The 27927-nt window shown below is 37.4% G+C and overlaps 5 protein-coding genes across 5 annotated transcripts; 1 reads left to right on the plus strand and 4 right to left on the minus strand.

Annotated features, from left to right (window-relative positions):
• Positions 1–1088: 1088 nt before the first annotated feature.
• On the minus strand, positions 1089–8584 carry LOC127801934 (uncharacterized). The gene is made up of 9 exons (XM_052337474.1): positions 7062–8584; positions 6393–6704; positions 6243–6308; positions 4982–5683; positions 4837–4905; positions 3387–3548; positions 2689–2905; positions 2227–2571; positions 1089–1814 (listed from the first exon to the last, which is right to left on the minus strand). The coding sequence occupies exons 1-9, from the start codon at positions 8331–8333 to the stop codon at positions 1699–1701; spliced, it is 3261 nt and encodes a 1086-aa protein (XP_052193434.1). The 5' UTR covers positions 8334–8584; the 3' UTR covers positions 1089–1698.
• Positions 8585–9765: 1181 nt separating this feature from the next.
• LOC127801106 (uncharacterized GPI-anchored protein At3g06035) lies at positions 9766–11712 on the minus strand. Its single transcript, XM_052335962.1, has 2 exons — positions 11403–11712; positions 9766–10594 (listed from the first exon to the last, which is right to left on the minus strand). Exons 1-2 carry the CDS (start codon positions 11482–11484, stop codon positions 10086–10088), a joined length of 591 nt encoding a protein of 196 aa, XP_052191922.1. The 5' UTR covers positions 11485–11712; the 3' UTR covers positions 9766–10085.
• Positions 11713–11988: 276 nt separating this feature from the next.
• LOC127801104 (glucose and ribitol dehydrogenase-like) lies at positions 11989–13502 on the plus strand. The gene is made up of 4 exons (XM_052335961.1): positions 11989–12261; positions 12339–12715; positions 12789–13147; positions 13232–13502. The coding sequence occupies exons 1-4, from the start codon at positions 11989–11991 to the stop codon at positions 13252–13254; spliced, it is 1032 nt and encodes a 343-aa protein (XP_052191921.1). The 3' UTR covers positions 13255–13502.
• Positions 13503–14199: 697 nt separating this feature from the next.
• LOC127801797 (mevalonate kinase-like) lies at positions 14200–19241 on the minus strand. Its single transcript, XM_052337206.1, has 5 exons — positions 18933–19241; positions 17647–17890; positions 17320–17573; positions 15419–15832; positions 14200–14570 (listed from the first exon to the last, which is right to left on the minus strand). Exons 1-5 carry the CDS (start codon positions 19063–19065, stop codon positions 14452–14454), a joined length of 1164 nt encoding a protein of 387 aa, XP_052193166.1. The 5' UTR covers positions 19066–19241; the 3' UTR covers positions 14200–14451.
• A 486-nt stretch (positions 19242–19727) lies between these two features.
• LOC127801796 (amidase 1-like) lies at positions 19728–25445 on the minus strand. Its single transcript, XM_052337205.1, has 10 exons — positions 25093–25445; positions 24582–24734; positions 24151–24275; positions 23943–24068; positions 21996–22178; positions 21643–21787; positions 21363–21531; positions 20437–20571; positions 20167–20342; positions 19728–20057 (listed from the first exon to the last, which is right to left on the minus strand). The coding sequence occupies exons 1-9, from the start codon at positions 25194–25196 to the stop codon at positions 20190–20192; spliced, it is 1293 nt and encodes a 430-aa protein (XP_052193165.1). The 5' UTR covers positions 25197–25445; the 3' UTR covers positions 19728–20057; positions 20167–20189.
• Between the last annotated feature and the right edge of the window lie 2482 nt (positions 25446–27927).

Below are 27927 nucleotides of genomic sequence, written 5' to 3' on the forward strand. Positions count from 1 at the left end.
TTGTATATATACACATATATACACACACACACACTTACATATATGCATCATGAGCTGAGAGATCACAGGCGGCCATTCCATTCATCTGGGGGGACTTAAGTGGCAAGACTACTGCAATTAGTTCTACTGATTCATTCAGTGCTGCAAGAGCATCTGTTCTTCCTTTTTCTTCTTTTCATTTCATATATTTCCAAGGTTTAGTACTAGACAGCAGGGTAGGGTTGGCATAAAAAGCTTACTATTAAGAGAATGAATTTGGGTTCGTCTCTTGTATGAAAATCCTAATGTTATCTATCATTCTAGCAACAGTTTTTGGGCATAAAGATTCTGTAAGGATATGTTTTTTCTTACAGAAATAGTTGGGAAGGGATCTCGGAACCTTGAAGACAAGTCAAAGCAGCTCATCTGGGATCTGAAGAAAGAAGCTTGACGAATACCCGCAAGAAGGAATTAAAAAAAAAAATAAAATTTAAGGGTAGTGACGAAGAAGGAGCCTCATGTGTACAAAAAATATATGTAGCTCCGATGAAGCATCTTTGGCTTGTTGACTCTGAGGAGAGAGATGCTGCTGCTGTGACCCCTGAAGATTTGACTTGGTTTGGGCTTGGGCAAAGGATTTCAAAGTTGCTACTTTGGATACCCAACAACTCAATGGGACAAGGCATTCGATCGGTAGAAGACTTCTGATTATTTTCAGGGCATTAATGATCATATTTTCAATTAGTCAAATCAAATTACGAGAACATTATTTTATAATTTATATGCTTCTGTACGTAAGTGCCAACCCACTTTTGCAATAGATAGTTCCAAAGCTGGATGATATATCTTGAAAGACAGCTTTATCCCTTAGTTAGGATTTAATCTTCTCAATGCATGCTTGCAATACAAGCTCCCAAAATCACGTATTGACACAACTGGACAAACTGGGTTTGCTTCCTTTTAGAGAAAAATAGTCTCCAAGCGTCTCATAGAGCCTAATGAAGAGGCTTCTGATAACCCAAATGAACAGAGTGATATCCTTTGCTCTAACACTTAACGTCTTAGGTATAAATCTTGTGCCCAACGATTGCTTGAGGGCAAGAAGTTGATGACATTACAATAGATAACTCGTAACAAACGTATATGTAAATATTTTGAATGACTAGTATGTTAACTCTCACCAAGTAAAAGTGTTGTCTAAGTCACTTGGGATTTGTCTTCTGCTGAACAAAATAAAAAGAAAAAATCCACCCCAATTCTTTGTTTCAAACGCATAGAAGAAAAGCTGGCAGAGAGAAATACACTATAGGCTCGTGATACATTCCCTGGCACTTTGCAGTTTAAGTTCCTATCTCAAGGTGAATGGATCTCTGTTTGATTTCACCCATCTTCTCTTTTCTTTCCTCTGCTCTATCCTGATAAGTATTTGAGTTTCCACCTTTCAAGCTTCAACAATTACACAACAAATAACACAGCCATACAACACTAACTCATTCAAACACTACACTAAGCTTATACAACAGAAGCCAGGAGAGGAAGGAAAATAATCAACAAAGATGCCTCTGCCGATTCAACCGACTGTAATAGATTGCTGCAATCAGCACAACAAACAAATTGCAACAGGATTTGGCATTCCAAAAGCCTCATCGAGTACAAAACTATGGGATCCAATAGCACCCTTCAGCAGGAAACACCCCAACAATTTTCCCTTGGTACTTTTCAAGAGCCAATGCGCAAATGTGGCAGCTCTGGAGGGTTACAGCTTATGAGATTCCCCCACAAATTAGCAAGCGTAAGAAAATAGTGATCCCCATTCCAGAACACCATTTTCATTGCTGATACAGGCAAAATAAAAGAAAGACTGTGAGATGGTACCTAACATAAAGGAAAAGATTCTTAAACACGATTGCAATCTATTTCTATTTAGTATAAAGTAAACACGCTACACTTTTAAGAGAAGATTTAGGACAGTATAAAATTTTGTGATCAGGTTTCATATAGTAGCAAATCTTGATATTTCAACATTGCATTTTTAATGTTACACGAGGAATGGAATGATTCTATCAGATGTAATAGTTTTAACTATCTGAATCAGACAACCGACTTTATAGAATTATAATATGAAGAGGTAAACTTTTCATAATTAATTTCCACAATTTACATTAGTAGAAATTGATCATTTTTATTGCCTTGCCCTCTCAGGCTAACATACTTCAGTATTTACATCAAAGTTCGGAATTTGCTCACCTGGAACTGCTTCTGAAGTTAGAAGTGACAGCTGGCACACAGAAGCTTTCTGATTGAATACATGGTTTCCAAGGTCAAGCACATCAAGATCATGAATATACTTGATTGACTCCCATAAGGCCTCAACTGTACTATGATATTCAAAATCAATTGGATCAGATATACCTAGGAGTGCTTCCTCGAGTCCTGAACTCAACCATAGAGTATAACACTCTTCCAGGAGAACATCAATGCTTTTAGAATTTACAGAACTTGATAGTACCCATGGCTTGTAAAGTTTGATTGAGGCTCCAAGAACTAGAACTACTCTGTATATCTCTCCAAGAGCAAGGATAAAATGCTTCCCTGTGATTACCATACCCATTGAGTTAAAATTGAAATTGTAGACACATGAAATTATAGCTGTTGTGTCCTGAAGCCAATGTTCTATTGGCAAGTACTAACGTTAACTAGATGCACTACCTCGAGGTTCAGAAAGTATCCAACTCTGAAGATTGTTATCTACGAACTGCTTCCACATCCATGAGCCATGCTTCAACTCTTGAGCACATACAGAGATCATCTTGAACCAAGTGGAGACATAAATGCTCTGATCCTCCATTGATCCTACTGTAAGAATATTTAGAATAAATGTGGTATGTATCAGCAGTTCAATTGCTGATTTCAAGTCTTTCTCCGCCTGTAACAACAAAATAGAAGTTCTGTCAAGGGGTATATCCACAAGTCACCAAATGAACCAATTATGAGAATAATAGAGTTACACACACTCCTGATTTAAAGCCATAGAGAAACTTTTGGTTTTCCATATATCTTATTCCTAATATCCCCACTTAGTGGGATTAAGGCTTGTGCTTGTTGTAGTACATCTTTTCCTTATATCTTCTATAAGCTCTTAATTAACATATCACCTGAACATGTTCACCTTATATAGTATTTTCAGCTCATTCCATTTTGAACTTGTTTCTAAATGCCATAATGGTCATAACTTGAAACAGGAGCCACAAACACAAAGCACATGATTTATCAAAAGGAATACTTTGTATTTGGTAGTTTTTCCCTGGATAAAAAGAATATCCAAATGTAGAACTGTAGAAGCACGTAGGTCTTCGGCTAGCAAGTTATTCCAAAATTCCAATAAAGTTAAAGAAAAAGATACATACTAATTGCAATTTTCTTGACAAGTGATATTCTGATTCCAGTATTTGGAACTTCGGTTCATGAAGGACTTCAACTAAATCACCAAGGCTAATATCTACAGGAAGCTGATCCTCTGAATAGTTTTTGGAGCTTATATTCTCTTCAGGAAGTTTCTTACAGGCCTCCTGTAAAAGATAAAACAAGCACTAAGTGAATAATAACACATGGATATATTCAATATTAGAAAACACATGACATCTCTGCATCATAAATTTATATTTATAAGTGCATAATAATAATTTGAATAAAGGGCACCCTCAGTGCAAGAGGCTCCCTATTTGTGAGGGTCAAACAAGGAGGTTGCCTTGAATTCAAAATTGAATAAACCAATTCAAAGTATGGCAGGGATAGGATGTTTGACTAACTCTTGCTCTATAAATAGCCTCCCATATTTGATTATTCAGAGTAATGAGTTGTGAACATTACAGAAATCTTAAGAGAGATTGTGAGATTGGGTGTATAGGGGTTTTGAGGTTGAGTGAGAGTTTTATCTTTTTCGTGAAGGCATTATTCACATAATGAATTTCTGATCCTCCTTAGTCTATCGATGTAGACACAATGCCGAACCACGAAAAAATTGTATGTCCCTTAATTTTGATGTTGTGTGGGTGTTATAGATTTATGTCTATTTTGATTTATCCCTAACAAGCAGTATCAGAATCCTACTCCAAAGGAAATTGAAAATCCTAATGAAGTAAAAATATTGAAAACATGCTCCCAATCAAATTCTAGTTCTGAAAGTTTTGGAATTCCCATTTTCAAGGTCAATTATGAAACTTATACTCAACAAAGTCAACAATCTTATTTCTACTGAAGTGGTAGGCTAAACATCCTGGCATAAAGTTCCCAAACAAGGAAGTCTCTAAGTCTGAGGAAACCAGAGCTTGAATCCTCTAAACAAGAAAACATATTCTTGAAGCAAAAATACGATCAGAACTATTTTATTATCTTATACATTGCATGATTAAACTGCAAGTTTGAAGAATATAGCAATCTTTCCTTGGTTACGTTCATTCTACTTCACAAGAAAGATAATTCTTTGAAGTAAAAATGCCAGCAGAAGATTTTTGGCATTAACATTCATAAAAATTAGATGGTGGATACTCCTCAAGATACATCTATCAACTGCAGAATACTCAAAATAAATGACACAAGATATTTTAAGAAACTCTGGATGTGAGAAATGGAGAAACAAGGAACACAATTGAGCAGATTTCAGAAAGTTCTACATTAAAAATGGTAAAAAATAATTAAAAAGAAAAAACCTTAATCTAATTCATTATGAGACAGGTACAAAAAAAAAAAAGAATTGCTCTTCAAACAACCAGAAAGCACTGGATATTAGACTCCAAAGATTCAAAGCAGAAATTAGCAAGAACTTATAATACAAAGCCTTGATGATCAATTACCAACCTGGATTTCCTCCTCAATTGCTGCAGCTTTTCCATCCTCACCAGAAAGAGCAGCAGTATTTTGAGCTTTCTAACAAAAAAGCAGATTTCAAAATTTAATACCAATTGTGAACTAATCATAGAAAGATTTCAAATAGTATACCTACCTTTAGCCTGTTGAGATGGCATCCACAGACAAAGGACAGCCTGTCATTTAATTTATAATAGAAGTCTAGATAATTAACCAGCTTTAATTTGGTAGAAAAATTTTCCTTCGCATCCATAGCACCAGGAAGAGAAACCTGATCTACAACTGTGGTCTGAGAGGAGGCATCTTTAAATTCCTGTGAAGCATCACCAAAGTCATCATCATGATTCATTGTAGAGGAGGCATCTTTAAATTCCCATGAAGCATCAACAAAATCATCATCCTGATTCACTTGATTCGTACTGAGCACGTCAGAGTACAATAGATTTTCATTAACTTTTTCGGGGCTGCGAAGAGAGGTATGCTCTACAGGTCCAGATAGGGAAGGTGCGTCTTGAAACTCCCAAGAAGCATCATCAAAATCATCATCACAGTTAACTGGACTAGGATTGAGCACTTCATTAGAGGAGTCCAACCTGTTTCCAACAAGTTCTTCTGTCTTGTCAACAGGAGGGATCTCAGCTTGACTGTACAAATTTGATATGAGATCATGGATAGAAATAACAGAACCCTGACTATTAATGCCATTTCTTAGGTGGGGCAAGGTTTCAAACGTAAAGGCATCCTGGAGTTTCAAGGAATCACCAAGTTCTTGTTCCTCATCACCAAAAATGGACAGAGGCAGGGCTTCTTTATGATTCTTAGATATTGTCTCATTTCCCTGTGATAAAAATTGGCAAGGAGTTACTAAGGGAGTGACAAGAGGTTATATGTATATATATATATATATATATATATAGTTTGGGGGTGGGGGGAAATGGCCACATATTTTCTATTACAATATGTGAGCACACTATTTATCCTGAAGTAGGATGTGGGAAAACATAACAATAATGACTTGATTTTCACATTTTTAATTCCACCATTTGATTCTTGGCTTTGTTTTTTATTGTTCTCTCTCAGTTCTTTGATAGAGATGTCAAGGACCATAAGCCCATGTTGAGGTGGTTAGGCACTCTCTTCATTTAACTTTACAATTTTTACAACATAAGCAATCCCTTTGGTTGAATAAATTGAATACAAGCAGCAAAAGTTCAAGCATACAACAGTACACACTGTTTGCCAGGGGTGCAGCCTGCAGGTGTTAAATGCACAAGCAAACCAGAGGGACAAGAAGGGGCACAAGGACACTTGCTGCTTTAATACTTATGAAAAACCAAGGTGATGAAGATACAGCTGAATATTTCAGAATCTTAGTTATTTAGGAACTTTAGAGTTACCTGCACTTTACCATCAGAAGCAAGCTCTTCAACTTCAGAATGAGGAAAGTCACTAACCACATTGTCCTGCAACCATATTACCGTTTCAGTAAGCACATACCAGAGACATTTAGAGATAAGAAAGCAAAGGGCAAGAAAGCAGTATCTGACCTCCTTCAATCCGGTTCCAGTAAATGAACCATGGAAATCACCAAAACTTTCCCCAAAATCAACAGCCCCAACAACAGGATCAGAAATCAACCCACTTTTAGCACTCTTCTCCTCACTTTTAAAAAGTGAATCTGATGTGTAGCCCGTTTGAGCAAATGTCTGTGGCTTGAAATCAAAACCAATATCCACTGCTTGAGGTTTACCTGAAAACCCAGCTGAGGTTGAAAATAAATCAATAGATCCATTTGAACCATTGCCAAGCCCAGACGAAAAGCCAGTAACCTTGGAATTTGCGTGATCCATTCCGTTGACCTTTAAATAAGAAAACACAGAACCGATGAAACACACCTTGTACTTGTACAGGTAACCTTAAAACATTCAACAGCAGTAGTTATCCATTCACAAATCTTATCATCGCAATGTTAACCAGATAATTAATTGAAGTAGTTCTATTTTTCTTAACAAAAAACTATACTCACAGGTGATGTAATTAACACGATTATATCTACAAACTCATAACTGTACCTGAGTTCATTCTAGTCCTATCACCAATAGAATTTTGAACTGACAGAAGTTGTTCTAATATGCACATTGGGGATAATGCAGGTTCAAATTTTAAGCAACTATCAATGTATAAGCTTAAACAAGCCTTGAGTACAATGTCTTTACCTTATCATTCTTAAAGGCAACCTCTGGTTCTGAATATGCATCCTTAAATTCCCATCCATCCTCGTCCCCATCATAATCTACATTCCCACCAGAAGGGTCTGAGTTTGAAAAGAAACCATCAAAATTTGCACTCTTTCCCCTGAAATTTGCCGTAGATTCATGCATATTTGAATTCAACCCATTTGAAATTTCAGTCCTGGGGCTCTCGCTGTAAGTATTTGTAACTGCATCAAAAACAATGTTCCCGGAAAATAAATCAGCGTTCATATTCAGTTGACCCGAATAGGAGTTCAACCCACTTTCTGCCTTCATTCCGTGCGCTTCACTATCATTGTTTTGAGAAAATAAATCAGAATTTGAACTCAACTCATTTACAGCCTTAATCTTCGGAGTCTGACTATCATTTTTTCCGGCAAATAAATCCCAATTCAAACCGAACTCATTTGAAGGCTTAATCTTTGAGCTCTGACTATGATTTTTTCCTGCAAACAAATCTGAATTTGAACTCAATTCATTCACAGTCTTAATTTCCGGACTCCCAGCATCATCTTTTCCATAAAAAAAACCAGAATTCAAACTCAAACCAATTCCGGTCTTAATCTTTGGACTCTGACTAGTATAATTTCCAGCAAACAAATCTGCAATGGAACTTAACCCGCTTTCAGTCTTTATCAGCGAACTATGAGTACCATTGTTTCCAGCAGATAAATCCGAGTTCAACCCACTTGATGTAGATACCAAACCATCAATATTTGCCTTGAATCTAACCCATTTGAATGAATTCAAGCCATTCTCAGCCTTGATCTGTTGACTCTGATTGTACAGATTGGCAACAACATCGTTAAACGCAAGTCCTATGAACATATTCGATCCATTTTTAACACTTCCGGCAGGTTTATCACCAGCTGGAGGATCAGGCGCGCCGGATTGCTCCTCCTCCTGGTCTTCCTCGCCGAATATGGAAAGCGGCAAAGCCCCTTTGGGCTTGGGTATCGGTTCGGTTCGTGTCGGCTTCGATTGCGAGGGCGCGGCCGAGTGATCCGGGAAAAACCCGAAAGGATCGAAGGGTTTCGAAGGCAATTGGGCGTTGGTGAAGCCACCGGAGGGCTCAGATCCGGTTGGGGTTTCCATAAAATCACCCCATTCGTCGTCGTCGTCGGAGCGTTTTGGAGGTTTGATCTGATCGGAAGAGAAGGCGTGATTGGGGAAGGATGCGAAGGTGAATTCACCGAAGCTCTCGTCATCGTCATCATCTGCTTTGGTGTCCATCATAGCCGATTAATCTCTCTCTCTCTCTCTCTCTCTGTGGTTCCTTTCAGTGCGTTTGGATGGATTTGACGCGCATGTGTCGGCTGGAAAGGCAGTTCCCCACAATCTAGTTTTCAGCTCAGATAGCACCGTCCTCCATTCCCTGACCTCGGATGGCTCGGCGGCCGCGTTCGTTTCCTTTCTCGGTAAAAAGCAGGAAACCTCAGTTGCCTATGCAGATGCGATTCGTCGGTTGTTCTCTCAGATGGACACACACACCCGTATATATATATATACGCGTGTGTGGTGACACCTTATATTAATATATTATATATTTATATTAATATAATACATAATATAATATATTAGTATACAATTATCAATTGCATTTTTTTTAATTTTTATTAGGTTATGTTTGGGAGTCTTTAAAATGATTGGCATTTCTCTCCATACACCTCAATTTTAGAAAGATAGAATTAGGAGGAAGAATGGAGACGTTGGATTCTTTTTAAATATCTTCTTTTAAATAAGGTTATATTTGTTAAAATAAGTAAAATTATATCAAGATAATATTAAAATATTTTTCAGATTAAAATATAAAATAATGGAGATAAGGATAAGAAATATTTTAACATTTTTTTATCAGAATGTTTATTAAATTTTTTAAAATATTTTAGGGAGCACACGAGTATTTTTTTGTATCCGTAAGATTTAAAATAAATTTATTTGAAGGGGAGAGAGAAATATATTTAGATAATCTCGAATAAGAAGTTAAGTGATTTTTTTTTAAAAATTATCAGATAACTTTAACAAATATAATAAAAATTACTTTTGTTTTGAATGCTTTTATATGTAATTTTTTTTAATTCATATCTTAATTAACAAACATTACCATTATCAACACTCGTAAGTGAATAATTATGAATGAATATTTGATCTCAATGTTATATATAATATCAAAATTCGATATCTTTCACTATGTTTATTAAAAATATAAAATTTAACCTTTTAGAAATGTGTTGAAAAATATGAAAGTCATACAAATTAGAAGTGGATTCACACAAAATTCACTAAAATTTCATTGCATTTATCTGTGCATCCAAAGTAGGTGGTGGAGCTATATAGATTGCCCATTAGATACCTTTAATGCTTAATTGGTAGAGATTTCTAATTACAAGTAATAGATAGTTAGGTTAACTTATGAATTATCATTTCATTCAGAAAGGCTTTAAGATAATTATATCTTTTATATTATTATACAAAATTTAAACCATCCATCATGTTTGGGGAAATTTTGAGTATTTGGAACATAATCAAACTGAATGTCAAGAACTTAGTGCAGGTCAATGAAAAGGGTGGAAATACATACATGCATATCTGAAACTGTCAATCAGCAAGATCAAGACAATTTTCCCAGGAAACAAACAGGAAAAACCATCCAAAAGATCACAAAACCTGCCCTGGAGACAAAGTTGAACAAATTTAAGGGTCTAGAGTGAGTTTCCATTTTGTTTGAACTTAGGAGCAACCAAGCAATTGCAAGCTCGGGTTTAGTTGCATTAACAAGGCCACATTGACATTCCTTAAAACAAGCATCTGGAACAGAAAAGATCAGCTAGCATACTTAAAAAGTTCATCCCAGTGGAAGATATATATTACATTACAATGAGAAGAAGATGATAAGACACTAATGCTGGTACTAAATTAGATCCCCTCTAAGGTCACAAAGCTACATTTTTCCTGCACAAGAGGCAACCAAAGAGTTGCATGCATTAGCTACAGCACGAGAAGCAGCACTCCCAACAGCAAAATTATCAAGCAGTGACCCATCCACCGGGCAGCCTTAGGAACCAGATCCTCGGCGGCGCTGACAAAGCTTCCGGATGGTGTGTTCGTCGTCAAGACGACCACCATCCAATCATCTTCTGAGCCTAAGCCGACCCCGGTGTACTTGGAATCGTTGATGTACCTCGAGTACTCGGTGCTCGTGTAGTTTGTCAGGACCAAAGTGGGAACAAGCTTAGGAACACAAACCGGTAATACCACCCCGTCCATCGTCGTACTTATGTTGATTTTGCACTTCCTGAGAAGCCCCGGGTAATTGGTAATTTGAGTTTGGGAGCTCGACGTGGTGATGGGGCCGGTGGGACTGCCACATGGTTGGTCCTCCAACTGGTTGGCTATTTCATCGGCAAGGCACCCTGCTTTATCGTTCTTCCAAAGTGTCGGTAGGCTTAGCGATTGCCTGTAACTGTTAATTCCTTGAAGAAGATTGTTTTCATCACCTGTAACACATATATATAGTAATCACAATAGACAAAGCATCAAGACACAAAAACTAATGAAAATGAGGTAGAAAAGTTTGTGCCCAATATTAGCATAGACACTGAGAACGCTTATCTGTTGTACAGAGAGGAAAGCTTTACTAAGACCAGTTTTAGGTAGAAATCATGATTCAGTTTTTGATCCGCCAGGTGTTCACTTATACCAGAACCCACCTATTTGGGCAGATCTAACCCCTGTTTCCGGTTTTGTTTTTTAATTATACGCAGCCTTGTTTTTTGTACAACTCTTATTTTACAAAAAGTATATTGTGACAACTCTAAATCCACAACCTTACGAGAGCTATTTTGTTATTGTACCAAATTATATCTGGTCTTTTAGTTCAAGGGATAAAATATTACTGTGTCATAGTCTTACAAATCCAGGGATGAAGCTACTATAAAGCAAGGGTTTTCAGCCAAACTAAGCAGACCTGACAAACATTGGTACATTTGACTTTACTTTGACTTTACCCCTACAATCTACATGTTAAAAAAGCATACATGTTATGTCGTCCATGAAAGGAATCCTCTCAAGGTTTAACAGATATGGAAGCAGAGGAGCAACTAGCTAGCACCCATCAGAAAAGTGGTGGCACTGGCTTCTGCCAAAACTCAAATTAGGTTGAGCAATAGTCGTACTAATGATGCTTTGCACGTCCTAATTAAAGATGTAAAGCGAGAATACAGCTTACAAACCTGAACATGCATGGGAACGGTAGACAACGAAAGAGAAATAGGAAAACAAAAAACAAAAACCCAGAGAGAGTACCATTGCAGTAGATGAGACTAGGTAGCAGAATGCCCTGGAGAAGCAGAAAGAGGAGTGGAGAGAGCTGAAGAGACGAAGCCATGGTTTCTTTCTTTGTTTATCTCAACAACCAAGAGAGCCAGCGAGTTTCTTCTAGATTTAGAGGGAATTTCCTGCTCCTGTTTGGCGCACAAGTAGCATATATCTTGGACTTAGATGGAAATCTAGTTGACATATTTAGAAGGAAGGAAATATTGACACATGGCCTTGTAGCGGCGCCGGTGGCCGTGGTGTTCAAACAAATAAATTAAGAAATGAAGAGCACCGACTAATGCATCCTTATCACAGCTATGCCGCCACGAGCTCTACACGTCGCAAACATGCAACCCAACTGAGACATAAGTGGGAGAGAGAAGGGGGGGAGGAATACCTCCCCTCCAGATCGGCCGGCGGACACGTGTCCACAGCATGAGGCCCGGGAGGACACCTAAGCCCTTCCCTCTTGCCACGTAGCTGCATCCTCACGCACCTTCACACTTCTATACATAATGGTTGCAACAATCATTCTCAGTGTCAGCCCCACAGATCAGAGGCTTCTTTCTCGTATATGCTATCTTGTGTTGTCGCCTCTTCAGGAATCCTATCAGTTGCGACAACTACTGCTGTTGGGCGTTGTCTTCATCCTTGCGGAATCCCCAGAAGAATCAGTGGGTTTCCGGTCAGCCTGCAGAATATCAGATTGTTGTTTGTGACAATGACGTCAAGTGGGCAGCAGCAGTTTCCGCCGCAGAAGCAGGAGAGCCAGCCGGGGAAGGAGCATATCATGGACCCTACCCCTCAAGTTACCCACCCCCACTACAAGCCCTCTAACAAGCTCCAAGTAAGTAATTACCATTTGTTATATGAGCAGTTCTGATACCATTTGTGTTTGTTAAGAGAATATTCATCATTGTGCAGGGGAAGGTGGCGCTTGTGACCGGCGGCGACTCCGGCATAGGGCGGGCGGTGTGCCACTACTTCGCGCTGGAGGGCGCAACCGTGGCCTTCACCTACTTGAAGTCCCACGAGGACAAAGACGCGCAGCACACCCTCTATATGCTAAGAGAAGCAAAGGGCAGCGACGCCAAGGACCCCATGGCAGTACCCACAGACTTGGGATTCGACGACAACTGCAAGCAAGTCGTGGAGCAGGTGGCCAACGCCTATGGCCGAATCGACATTCTCGTCAACAACGCTGCCGAGCAGTACAAGGCCATATCTGTCGAGGAGATTGACGAGGAGCGGCTCTCGAGAGTCTTCAGGACCAACATCTTCTCTTACTTCTTCATGTGCAGGTAACTTCTTATACAGAAAATGATAAAAAAGGATGAACGTTTTCTGAGGGACTTCTTTACAAACACATGGCAGGCGTGCTTTGGAACACATGAAGGAAGGAGCGTGCGTCATAAACACGACCTCAGTGACGGCATACAAGGGCAATCCGGAGCTGCTGGACTACACAGCCACGAAAGGGGCAATTGTGGCCTTCACCAGAGGGCTTGCTCTTCAGCTAGTCGGCCGTGGAATCCGCGTCAATGGCGTCGCCCCCGGTCCGGTCTGGACGCCGCTGATCCCGGCGTCCTTCGACAAGGAAGAGACGGCGAAATTCGGGTCCGAGGTGCCCATGAAGCGGGCGGGCCAGCCGGCTGAGATTGGCCCTTCCTATGTTTTCCTTGCTTCCAATGCAGACTCTTCCTACATCACTGGCCAGGTCCTCCACCCCAATGGTATACAGTTGCTTTTCTTTTCCTTTCCTTTCCTTTTCTTGGTGGGTAAATGTTCATCGATTGAGCTTTTGCTTGTTTATGCAGGGGGAACAATCGTCAATGGCTGAACGGTTTGGGCAGAGAATGTGCATGAAATATGAAGCTCCATCGTTACGTTACCAACAGTTCGTTATGTTTGTTATAATAACTGCTACTAGTAAGCTGTGTGTTCATTGAGATCAAAGTCGTTGAATATATACATACATGAAAAATGTTACTTTGTCCGAATGAGGATGGCTGAGAGATGATCGAAGGTGCTAAGAGACAAAAATGTCCTTATCCAATTTGCAAATTCATCATCCTTGCCCTTAGTCACCTCCTCTCTCCTCTGTTATCCTTGCTTTCAGCAAGTTCCGTCTCTTCTTTCCTTATTATTGCTTATCGATCGTTGACTGTCAATGCATGCTGTTGTCACCCCGCTACAACGCTTTGCACGATTGCCGTTGCATCCTACCATCACCCTGTTGCAACACTTCATGCCATCCTCGCTGCATTCTACCATTGTCTCGTCGCAGCGTCTCACGTCGATTGTCATTATACTATCTCGTTACCTCATAACTACTTTGTCCATATAAAGTCCGATCAAACTTCATCCCAAATGAAAGCTCGAGCTTCTTCTATTCGCAGTGTCGAGTGGATTTCATTATCGATAAAGTCCGATTCGATGAAATTATCAAAATTAAGATCAATTTAACAACTCAATGAAATTATTCAAAAGGGTTCTACATTTTATTTTTAATATCTAAATATGTAAATATAATTAATTAAAAATTTAAACCTCAATTTACATTCTGAGGAGTCCCAACAGTCTAGAGTCCTGAGTTAATTAAACCCAAATCGGGTTTACAGAAAACGAGAATAGCATAACTAAGGGCAAGACTAAACATGCAACCAAACAGGGTTTAGCCCGGGAAGCCATCCTTTTTGGGTTTTTCTGAATCACAAAAGTTAAACCAAATTTATGAAAAAGAAAACAGATAATAAGCCGAAAAATGTACGTACAGAAATAACTTCAGAATGGAGGGAGAAGCAAAGTCCCATTGCATTACTCAACATTACCAATTCAATTCAATTCAATTACAAGACAATATTAATACAACATTAACGAGTGAGTTTAAGATAATATTAATATAACATTAACGAGTGAGTTCAACATCTCTGAGTTCGAGATTCACGCTCTTAATTTGGAGTGGTACAGTTTAAAAAACAAAAAAAATACTAGCAGAGTACATCCTTGCTATGATTGGTAGCTGCTCCTGCAGAAATCAGGCAGAAGAGTTGAAGCAAATTTGGACACCTTTTCCACCAATTCCAGCAATCAAACACTGGAAACCGCAGGACTCGAGCTCTGCAATTACTTTGTCAACATCAGCTCCTAAAAGCACTGACACACATACAGTCAAAGAAAAACAACGGCACATACAGGTACGGTCTAAGAAACAGCACAAGTAATGTTACACACAAAGATTCATAAATTAATATAGGGAATATGAAATGGTTTGCTTCCTCACATTTTTTAGTTCTTTCATGACAAGTCAGAAGACTCACAACAGGGATATTGCAATTTTACACTAAGGATTCTCTCACTGAACTAAATCTGTCCTTTAATGGAGCTTCAAATGAGTCCTAACAGAAATCAAGTAGCCAAAAGCCCATTATATTTAGCACAACATATTTGATTCTTTGTCTGTCATGTCTCAAAGCAAAAGAAAGACAAATGGCTGAACTTTCTGCATCCTGTAATCTGTATTGTGGAGTGGTTAACAACTTATACGGAATTAGCGATGCAGAACTAAGGGAGGAGGAGGAGGAGGAGGAGAGAAGAGAAAAACAAGAAAACGATGCAGTAGCAGGGGTAGAGGTTATGTATAAATTGGAAAAGAAGAGGAAACTGAGAAAGAGACTTGAGAGAAAGGATTGGATTTTCATGCCTTTGGCCTTGATTTTAGTCATTTGGCGTAAGCTGGAGGGCCTTTGGTGAAATTAGATTCAAAAGAAAAACCTTGTCTATCTCGTATAGTTGGCTCAAGTAAAGTCAACTCATCCCTCAGTGTTGTAGATTTTGTAGAGCAATTTTGAGCATAGGTTGGTTGCACAGTTGGTATAGAAATTATGGAAACATGTTCTAATACTCAAAAGAAAAAGGGTCATCGGAAAGTAATCGCAATTAGAAAGAAACTAAAGAGATATAAAATCCAAGATAATTCATAAGAAAAATGATGGAAAGGATACGGGATGGTAATAGCGTCAGAACACAGCCTCCACCGCCAGCTCCTGTCAACTTGGAGGCCAATTTGTATTTCAGTGTAGTTTGAAGAACAGTTTCTATTGAAGCATGGCTGACCCCCATACATTGAAGCAACCCTTGATTCATCTCCATTAGTTCTTCTAGTTTATGTTCCCTCTCAGTTGTAGCAATGCCATCATGCGCAGATGATTGAATAATGGTAGCCACTTCATTGCTGATAGAATCAACAGCCTTAAACACAGCAGCCAGAGCATTTGGGTGCCTGTCTTTCCTCTCTGAAACACTAGCCACCAATGCTTTTGTGTTTCTCCCGACTCTTGTGTTAGTTATAAGCATCTTTATTGGCATATTGGACTTGAGGCGTGTCAACTCCCCAGATCTAAACTTGATCATGTTGCCTGTAAAAAAATTTCATCATTAAATACCAAAATCCTGATCTCTCTGGCACTAAATAAGTTAGAAAGGTGAGAAACTTTATACGATATGAGAAGAACGTTTAGGTATTTATGATCTATCAACAAAGAAATCACAACCACCAAAAAAGTTTGTTTCTAAGCCATATCTAATTGTTGCACATTCCATGTTGAAATACATTTAAAAAATGAATGTTAATTACAGAAATCTCTCTCAAACTATCGCCTAATCTCAATTTAACCCACGTCTGAAAAAAGTGCATCGATTTACCTCTTACTTCGATAAAAAATACTGACTTTATCTCCCTTAGGGTTCAGTTACGAGAACTGGATGGAAAATGACAAGTGACATTATAAAGGGATGATAAAACCAAAACTCCCCCTTGCTTTTGGGAGAAATGAATATATATATATATATAGTTGTGTGTGTGTGTTATATACACATATAAGCAAACATAAAGATTTATGTATTTTTAATATAAGGCATGCATATATGTTTACTTAAAATCATGGCTAATGTATTCATCTAATTGAAGAACAAAAGATGGTGCCTGGGATTGTTTTGTCTATTGCCATTGAATAATTCCTTGGAAGTGGAGGCTACAGATGGGTGATGGGTGTTTGTAGGTAAAAGGTTTCAATGATGGTTGGGACAGAGAGAAGGCTAAGGAAAGGAAAGCTGATGTCCTTCAAATTAAGTAGGGAAAGCAGGTGGTTTTGAGTGGGCTTCCTATGATGCCAAAGAGATAACAAGAGAGACTGAGCAAGTAGAGAGAGATGGTAAATGATATTAAGAAGATTGCTAGCAAGAGAGTAAATGTAATGAATCTGAGGATTTAGATCGGCAAGAAAGGGAGAAGCAGGGGGCAAGGGCAAGAAAACAGAACTCCGCAAGGGGTTTTTCATCATTCAGTCTGTTCTTTTAAGAATGTCAAATCAGAAGGGTAGAATGGGATTTTCAGTTAAAATTAGGGGCCTAATCATACCAAGTTTTAGCTCAACGAGATCTCTAGGAGGGATTTTATACATAATAGCAACTGAGTGTCATCTTCCTATTCTGAGTCTCTAAGGTTTTTTTTTTTTTTTCTCTCACTTTTTTATTTATGATAAGCACTATCCATGAAAATGAAAGAACATTTCCTTATGAATTTCATGCACGGCTTCCAAACAGTCAAATGTTCCCAAATTGCTTAACTAAATTCTGGAAAAGATATTGTACTCCTCTTCCCTTCACAAATACAAAGTGCATTATTTCTCCGACTTCCTTTGCTCAATTTTCTGAAATCATTTCGTTTTCATGACTTCACACTGCTAGCAACTTAAAATGCATAGATTCCCATTTGTACACAGCTTAATCACTCTTAAATCTCAGTCATTTGGATGAACCAAAGGGGCAGGAGTGCACAAAGAGAAGGTGCTTTCCTAAAATGCAGAAATGTTGCATCAAGCAGGTTTTACGAGAGATCACATACCATAGGTGCTCACTGTGTTGTCAATTCCAGATGGCCTCCCGTGGATTATTTTTTCGCCTTCAAAGGCCCATTTATTGACCAATTCCAGCTCATTCTCTCCCAACGTTAGCCATCCTTGCTGACTGAAATCTAGAGTCATAGAGCCTGACAAAGCAAGCAGGGACGCTGAGAGTGATACACACAATGCAGCAGAAGAACCCAGGCCAGAGCCAAGTGGGAGCTCAGAAGTGACAACCACCTTTGCAGGTTTATACCTGACACATCAATGGAGCCAGGTAAAAAATCTGAATGTTAGGGGCTATAGTAAGAAAATATAATTATACACACCCTTGGATGGATGTGTATAGCCAAAGAAATGCCGTAACCCCAGAAGCAATTGTAAGTCTTTCCTCCGGAATATTTTGTTCTTCAACTAGAGCTGCGAGTAGTTTAATGGCTTCTGGTGAGCATGACAAGGGTGATGAAGGAATTTGAGTACCCATCTCACCCAGTGCTTCTCTAATTCTTACAATTGACCAAGAAAATTCTAAGGCCATATCCTTCAAATGAAGTTTTAAGTGATCGCCATCATCTATTCGAGTAAGATAGCAGTGATGAGAAACCCAGTCAACAAAAAAATGTCAAATAAAAAAACAAATTAACATATTAAGGGAAGCAAATACCACAGGTTAAGATAGTATTTTTTCAATTATTGCTCTTAGCACAGGAAAAGCTAAGCACTGTCAATATAAATACAGAATTCACAAATTGCTAATCTGTTAGTACTGATTTAGTAATAGCATCAATATGAAAAAAAAAAAAAAAAAAAGAACTGTCACTTAAACAAGAGAATAGTAATGACAACAACAGCATTCAATATTTTCACATGATTTTGACAGAAACCAACATATAATTGCCTAAGAGGCTAAGACAATTGAAAACCAGAAAATGCATCAAATTAGGATATAGCAAAGGAATGGCGTTAGCGCTGAAGGTTTTGCTACTAGGAAAAATGAATTTACAATCGTGGTGCCTATTCCTCTGATTGCCTGCCTTGATGCTCCAATAAAACTATTCTGTGACCAGTACAAATACCATGTTCTACAACCATTACTAGTTTTTCATTCACATGCTTCTTTGTTTGTTTATTCTTCCTTTTGTTTTCCATTTTTAACAATTTGACTCCCTGATTTGTTCATCTAAACTGTCTTACTAATTAAAGTTAGAGAAAGCCGCCTCCATTTCTAATTGCTAAGTTTTGGTAATCTCAATTTTCCAGCAAGAAGGTATACTGAAACTTTTCATCTTAGTGGTTTGCGCAAAATATCTGATAAAATTTCTTTCCAATTGTGAAATTAACCTCTTTTCCATGAAAAGGGATACCCAATTAATCCACAAAAGACTTCCAAAATAGTCTGCTCGGCCTCTCTCTTCACTATGGTCGCATAAATTTGACAAATTCCCATATCAACCAATCAATTACCAATTGAATGGCAAAACCCATGACCAACCATTAGGAATTAACACGTAGAGACATTGAATGAATGACTAATTCCAGCGAATTCAACGAGACGAAGAGCAAGAAGAGCCCAAAAATATTGGAAATGCAAAAGTGAGGGGTGGTGGCGGTGTACCAGAATCAGCGGGAAAGCTGAGAGAGACGTAAGTATAGAGATCGATGGAGGCGGCCACCGCCGTAGATCCGTGCACGACGGCGTGCTCGCCGGCGAGTATGATTTTTCCGGGAGCTCTTGCTGTCACCTCCATTTACTTACTCCGTCCCTCCCCTCGTCGCTCTGCTGATTGATCTCCTCCCTCAATGGTCAGGTCTCCCACTGGCCGTGTGTACGTAAATATACGTACACGTGAGAGAAAGACGAGAGTCGTAGTTGAGGGACTGGTGATGGGCGGAGAAAGCCATGGGAGAGTCGTACGATATGACTTATGAGTTGCTTCCCACGTTTTGATGCTCAATTACGTTTTAAAAATATAAATTATAAATTAAAATTTTGACTTTCACGTAAGACAAGAATCAAATTCAGAAGTCACCTAATTAACATCGATATATTACTCATTCAATCATTCGATTTTTGCATGAGACATCTAGCTTCCACCTCTCGATACCTATCATTTGTCAATGTTAATAATGGACATTTTTGACACTGACGTAATAAAAAAAATATTTATTTCAAATAGAATAAAGTGAGCATTAACTTAGTTGATTGATTGAAACTGGCATTATAATTCAAAATTTAAATCACACTTAATAATTCAAAAATAGGGCACAAGCCTCATAATTGTTGCCGATGTTCGACAAAGACAATGGTTTGCAGAGTTCAAAGAACACGAGAGTTAGAATGCTTTCAAGTCAATTAAGGCCGGCCCACCACCACACAGTTCCAAAGTGTTCACCTACCATTACCTTCAAAAACAGCCAACCAAACCCATATTTTTGATAAATAATAGCACCCAAGATGGAAACAAAATAAGTTACAAGCATGAATCATCAAATATCAAAGCGGTAGATCGAATACCATAGCCATGAAATCTGGCCTTCTTTCTGTACAGAAAGTAACTAAAAAGAAGAGTTGATTCTCGGACAATCTTGGTGTCTTTGTTCACATCTATGATACAATCCCACATAGCAGAAGAATTTCTTTCGAGTTCTGTAAGCTTTCCAGACCCGTCACTGTGAGTAAACGACTCCACGTTTCAATTTTGTCTTGGAAGAAAGTATAGGAAGTGCATGAGGTTGCTTTCTGCAGGACCAACCAAAGGTTAACAAATCAATCTTCATACTGGATGGCAATCCGGATTGCATAGGTAAAGGAATAATCAATAAAAAGAAGCCACAGAAAGAAAAAACACCTATATTGGCATGTACCACAACTTCAGGGACTTGATTTCTCAGCGATATCAATCTGTTCCTGGAGAGTTTCATAAAGCATCTCAACAAGATTCAGCAGCAACCCATCGGAGCCGTGCTTTGCCAACAATGAAACTGCTACAGGAAGGCCATTATGCTTCCCCAGTGGTAAGCTCACCTGTGGTTAACCATGACCCAGAAACAAAATAAGTTCATACATCTCATAAATGAGACATACACACATGCTTGAGAGAGAGAGAGAGGGAGAGAACCTGACAGAAGCCAGACACTCCAGCAATAGACAACAGGCTAAAAGCCCTGGCACGAAATGTCTCCAGTGTTGTTGGCTCTGTCTGTAACTTTGGTGCAGGCCCGGGAACTGTTGGTATTGCTAGGATACCAAAATCCTACAGAATTAATCCGACAAATACAATGAGGGAAAGATAGGGAAAGTACGTTGTCGGTTTGTGAATCCAGGACGAACTCATTTTTGATATAAATAACCAATACTGTGAGGTTGAAATCCAAGAAGGTAACAAAATTGTCATGGATGTGTTAGTATAGATCATCCTTGTTTATTTTAGATAATAAAATAAAATGAATTCCCGGTACCTTGAGTGAAAAAGGGTATTGAACATAATGATCATCATCTTACACTTCAAACTTTAAGAAGAACTTGAATCAAATTGACAAGTTGTTTATTTTAAATGAGACATCTTGCTCCCTTTCTAAGTGTAGATACTATGGTATGGAGTGACCTAAAACTACTGCTATCATTCCATGGAAAAAACAAGCAAAGTCATCTTTAAGTTTCACCTCCCCTCCTCCAAGTTATGGAGTTGTCTTCAATCAGAGAACAATGCGTGTTCATATCAGTAACATATATACCACATGCGTTGCAATTTCCACAAGCAGCACAAAGGAAAGGAGAACAAATTAGTAGGGAAAATTTACAGAAATACTGAAATACCGTCCCATGGATAAACTCCACCCACAAAACAAGAATCCGCTTTTTGACCAGAATTGGTGATTAGTGGTAGAGTATCTCTATTTGCCAGTGCATTTTCAAAAGACCTTTCCATGTAATAAGAGCTCCTAATGATTGTGAATGATTCATCCAATAGATGTGCCAGCAAGGTACAAGAATAGCTATTACAAAGTTCATGCCTTCTCAGAGAGAGAGAGAGAGAGAGAGTACCCCCAAGAGAGCAGACAGTGCTTCACGTAGTTCAGTCTTCACAGAGTGGCAGACATCAATATTTTCATCTGTTGTCCTCAAGGCTTCGAACACCCGTTCAGATATACCCGGACCCAAATCAGGTTTAATTGTTCTGACCCACTCACCATGATTATTCTTAAATTCGTACCTGTGTTTGAAAGTTAATTGATTTAATAGTCAACATTTGGACTAAGGTGTTATTCTAGTCATCAATCATATATGCATAAAATCCCCAGCATATGTTGCTAATACTCTGCACCTTTGAAGCAGCCTCATGGCACTTGAAAGGGCTGCCAGGGACGGAATATTTTCTGTGTTTTCATATCCTTTGCTCATAAAATGCTTCAGGCTTGGGACATTGTCCTTAACATAATCCCCAAGGCTTGTGTAATTCATGATTTGACCTGCATCATTAAATGCATCAGCTAAATCTCATTAAGGGAAAACAAAACAGGATTAGCATCAAAGATGACATTTTTAAGAGTATCTTCTCTTCCTTTTCAGTCACGAAATGCTAATCAACATGAAACCAATATAATCATTATCAGGTGTAGAAATTTCCGGAATTCCGAGTATTAGTATTCCAGCTGCAAGCACAACAGATCCACTCACCTCCGAATAACTTCTCTACTGACTTAACAAGAACCATAGTTACTCGATCACTTGGGATGCTCAGAAGCTGGAAACAATCTTCTGGAATTATGATAGCACTAGGTTTTGCAGGATCAACATCGGGCAACTCTAGTAATACTCGTCCAACTCGGCACAATGTCTCAGCATCCCTAGCAAACCATCCTGTATAAGATTGGTGTTCAAAGAATGTGTTATTTTGCTCTTGGTTTTGGTTTTGGTTTTGATGATGATGAAAACATTAGTTTTATATCTATGCCCTAAATCAATTTATAAGATCATCTTTTGGGTTCAAATGAAAATCAATTTCAACACTTCTTCAAATATAAAATTATTTCTTTATCAAAATATCTTGTTGGAGATTGGAAAGACAAAGTTGTATGATTCAAAAAATTCTCCTAAATGTATTTCAAAATCGGTATCAAAGTGTTGGAGAAAATGGAGCAAAATGTTTTAAAAAGCTAAGGACAAGTTGTTGATCGGTTCTAAGAAACGGTCAACCATTTTGGTCCTTGTTGTCGACCGGCTCTTATAACCTATCGACCGGTGATTTTCGGGCTCTTAGCCGTGAGCGGTCGACAGTCACTACATGCAAACCAGTCGACCGTTTTTGCTCCAAATGTCAACCGATTTTCAAATTCTTGCACTAACCTGTCGACCGATTTTATGAATATGTCCATCGTTTTTGTAACAAACTTCTCCAACGGCTAGTCCGGCAGCTCATTAAATGCCCCCCAACTACCACAAATGGCCAAATTTTTCAAATGGCTCGTGATGCACTATAAATAGAGGGCTAGTGGATTATTTAAAACTCTTAGAGAATTTATTACAAGTGTTTATTGTATCATCTACTGTCAAGTGTTCAAAGTGTTAAATTTTCTCTCTTTTAAAGGATTTGATCTTCCTTTGTATTAATTGCTTTCAAGCCTTGTATCTTGTGAGAGATTCCTCTCTCAGATCCTCTCTTATTAAATTCTTATTGTATTTTCCTAACAAGTGTGCTAGAGGGCCTAAATTAATTATAGGAGGTTATATTTCATAGTCTTGGAGACTAAAGGGCCTACCTGTGATCAAGTAGGAGGATATAGTGAAGGGTTTAAAATCTTTAGTGAGAACCTAACGGAATGAATTAGGCCATTTGGCTGAACCACTATAAATATTGTGTGTCCCTCTACTGTCTTTATCTTTCATTCCATTTATTTTGTTAAGCATTTCCACCATTCAATATCACTTTCACTAAATCCTTATTTTTAGCAAAAAGATTTCATTTTCAATAAAAAAATTTAATTAACCCAATTCACCCCCCTTCTCTCTTGGGTTGTGGTGCCATTGCTATACAATTATATTAGAACGAAAATGTTGATTCAAATCATTACAGGTGTGACTATTCTCCAATAATATCTATATATTAATCAGATAATAAGCAAATTGCATTGACATAAGAATGCTGCCTTGATCCTCCAAAAAATTTAATTCTAACTTTTAATTCAGCAGGAACTATAAAGTGACTGGGTAGTCTAAATCATATGTAAAATCGGTTCATGAAACTAATATTATCCCATTCACTTTTTCTAGTAAGTTATTATCGTAGATATGATTGTACTTATTCAATTTGGAGTAGCATATTACTTAAACATAACAGTGTAAAATACATAAGGATCGACAAATCCTTTCTTCTGATTATGTAGTATTCATATCAACAAGGTACAAGTTGGAGACAGTGATTTAAAAACCTGCCTTGGTAGAAGTTATAACAGAAACAGAACATCCTGTGACATGGTACATTACAGTTCTAACATGATATAAGAGAGTTCACCTTTAGGGTCAAAATCCATTTGAACAATTTTCAGCTCTAAAAATGAACATGTTAGAAAATACTAATTGTAAAATACTTCCAGTTGATTGTGAGTTGAAAATACTGATTCTTACCCACAGTGTCAAAACTCTGTGCCATGGGAATGACCCCAGTGGTTGAAACAGCACCATGAGAAGGCCGAAACCCCAAAATCCCACAGAATGCTGCAGGAACTCTTACACTTCCCCCAGTGTCAGTACCTGTGACAAATAAAACCATCTGCTCCAACTTAAGGAGATATCCAAATCCTATACAACGACTTATAGTAATGCCAAATCTCACCTAAGGCAAAATCTACAAGCGTTGCACCAACTGAAACGGCAGATCCACTGGAAGACCCTCCAGGTACCCGATCTGGTGCAGATGGATTTTTGGGTGTCCCATCGTGTTTATTTTCTCCATTGATACTGAAAGATAATGATTCCAATAGGTTAATTGAGAACCATCTGTGAGTACTAAATATCTTTAAGAAATGTAGGAGACCGGGGAAAAAAAAAAAAAGATGATGTCTTATAAGTTATAAAACCATCAAAGTTTTTCAAAATTTGTTATTCATCTTGGCATCTCAAGTGAATCCATACTTCCCCTTTTCAGTAAAAAGGAAATGGGTAAGAGTTCTGAACTCATAATTCAACATTCACAATTGTCACCTTCGAATGCCCCATCCAACAAGAATAGAACTGTTATCCGTAAGAAGAGGTGCTGATTCAGACCTGTATGCCATTTCATCCATGACAGTTTTACCCACACATGTAGCACCACCCCTTAAGACTGCTAAAATGGCTGGCGCCGTCGACATGGCAGCCGAATGAGTCCGTGCCCAATCGGGATTTCCAAACCCAGAAACATATCCATCCACATCAAATCTGCATCCAATTTTCAAAATTAAAAGAAATAACCCATTGAAACGCTCTGCAAAATCAGGGATTTAAGATTCCAACGATCGAAGGTTTATTTCTATGTACGTTCAACAAGTAGAGTCGAGCATGGCAAAATACTCATACCAATATGACACAGGTTAACAACATTCACATTCACATTCACATTCACATTCAGATATAGCAAATTCATGGAAGCAAGACCGAAAAAGAGAGTACCCAGAATGGAATGGATTAGAAACAAGTATAAAGACGGTATCCCACAAAATTAAACGATTGATTATAAGTAAATTCGAATAATTTAGTTGAGTAACAGAGTATGAGAACTGAAGGTGAAGGGACTCACATGTCTTTAACCGCAAAAGTGAGAGTCTTCAAAGGAAGTTCATGAGCTGAAGGGTACGGTTCTAGAGTAATTTTCTCCATGAAAGCTCCGTAATCCGACTCCATAGCCTGTCTCTCTCTCTCTCTGCGCTTGCCTTCAATGCAACTGAAGCCAGGTCGCTTAGCAAGAGTGTTGGTCGTGTGACCATTTTGCCGTAAGGAGTTCCGTATAATGGCAAGGCATTGCAGCGATTGTCTGTAGCTTGTTGGGGAGAAACCGGTAATTCTGGCCGGCCAATCAGCAATTTGGAAGGGGCTTATGACTGGATGGGAAAGATAGCAAAGGAGAGGAGAGGAGAAGTTGGAAGATGGAGAGCCTCAATGGCAACCATAGGTAGCGTTTATTAAATTGAGTAGCGTATTAATGTAAAATTATATTAAGATAAAATTAAAATATTTTTTGAATTAAGATATAAAATAATTAAGATAAAATTATGAAGTATTTTAAATTTTTTAAAATATATTAGAGAACACATGCGTTATTTTTTTTATCTGTAAAGATCAATATAAATTTATTCGGATGGAAAAGAAATAAATTTATTTGAAAAAATACAAACAAGAAATTATGTGATTTCTTTTTTAATGGTCATCCAATAAATTTAACAAATAAAATAAAAAATATTTTTATTTGAAATACTTTTTAAATTTTATTTTTTTTGATATATATCTGAGTTAACAAACACTACTTAAGAAAATAGTAAATTATGAAAAATAAATGGATAAATTATTACAAAATCAAATTTTTATTGTGTTTTTAATTTTGGATGAAAAATTAATTTTATCAATTGTGGCAACTTATTTCAATTTTGGATTGTGTTTTTTTTTGTCATTTCAATAAAAATTTTTAAATGTTTATATTTTAATAATAGCATTAAGTTTATTTTAAATCCCACAAGTCTCATCTTTAAAATTAGAGCCTTAATTGCATCACATATTCTCTAATCTTGTGTGTTGATTAGCAATTGTAGGGTTTTTTAATTATGAAAGACTCTGTAAATGCAATTATAAGGTGTAATTACAGTTAAGAGTTTGTTTTTTTTATTAAATTTAAATTAATTAAAATTTAACTAATGTAATGTGTTTAATTAACATTGTTCGTATAAAAAAATATATTTATGCCAAATAACTAAATAAATTGATGTTTAAATAAATAATTTAAACTACAACATGTGAGGGTCTAAAGATAATTTATTCAATATTTAAAATCACATCGATTACCTTTTCTATTCAACCCTTGTTTCAATCCCCTTTTTATTTTCAAAACCTAACTCTTCATCGCAAATGAAGAGTAAGAAATCTTTTCAACTATTGTTGCCATCATAGTCGATCATCCTAATCGATCCTTGCCAATCTCCAACAATGGTAGCTTTTCTTCCCTTTCAATCCACTTTTTTCTTTCCTTGAGTATACTAATTCTTTTGTACTTGGATCAAGCAACTCTAGTTTGGAGAAATTAGATCATGGATTTAATTCTCTTTTAATTTTTGCAATATTTGAGTATACCCTTAATTTTTTCTGGTAAAAAAGTATTTTGTGTTGTGAATCTTTGTAATTAATATTAGATCTCTAGCTAGATAAAAAGTCCTTCTCTTTTGTCTAACTACAAGTCGATATGGTTTTTCTTGATAATAAGGATTAAGTGGAGGAATAGGCTTTGGAATTACATTTCATATTAAAGGGGTGCCCGACTCATAGGGGAAATATACCATCATTTCCATTACAAATTTCATATAGATTCTCTTTGATCTAAAGTAAATTTTGCTTGTTTTGTGATTTTGGCTTTATATTGCTCCAACGAGCCTGCCCACACAAGAACTATGTAAATTTAATCTATTTTTAGTTATCTTTTGATCCTCAAGTTATTATGCCTAGTAGAAGATGGTAGAAACAAAAAGATTGGTTGGTTTTATGCTAAGGATGGTGATGTTTGAGGTGAAAAAGGATTCTTTTCCTTACACTTGCCTTAGTGTCATCCTTATGGCCTAATGTCAAGTATCGGGCATTGATTTAGCAAATAAGGTTAGCATTCAATCAAGACAAATGCTAGAATCCTTTAGTTTAAGATTACAAGTGATAAGTAGTTTTTATGATTTCTTGACACATTTTCCTTCTAATGGTAGAGAAATCCCACAGTAGTCACATAATACATCATTGAAGATCTTTAATTCATATGAGGACAATTAAAGCCTTATTCATATCATGAAAAAAGTCAAATGCAGAATCTAATTAGAGTTATAGGGCCTATGACTACGATTATGATGGTGCACACACAACACTAGTAGTAAAGGCCCCTCATTTCAACCTAGAGAACAATGATGATGGTTATTGGTAGGAATCATCACCATTTCTCTCTAAATGCATAATGGTAGTTGTGGTTTTAGGTCAAAATCTAGTGGCAAAGAAGGATAGATGGATAGGAAGAAATTATAACTAGAAGTTGAACACCAATTACATAAAAAGTCAAATCTCTAGAACTATTTTTATATAGAGAAGTATGAATGCCTAGCTCAACTATTTCTATATGGTAGAGATAAACATATGTACTCTACCTAATCTATGGAGGAATTATTATTCATACTTACCTAAATAAATATGGGCATTCATACTTCCTTAAATAAATATAGGCATAAAGTATATATACTCTACTTAATTGAGGTATAGGCAATCTTTCATGAAAAATCCATAGAAGAATAGGCCTATCTATTGCTAAATTTATTTAGGAATTAACATATATGAGTGTGTGTGCGTGCGCACATACACCTAAAGGGAGAAAGAAAAAGCACACAAAGATATAAAC

This window comes from Diospyros lotus, chromosome 5 (assembly GCF_014633365.1).
Source record: "Diospyros lotus cultivar Yz01 chromosome 5, ASM1463336v1, whole genome shotgun sequence".
NCBI classification, from domain to species: domain Eukaryota; kingdom Viridiplantae; phylum Streptophyta; class Magnoliopsida; order Ericales; family Ebenaceae; genus Diospyros; species Diospyros lotus.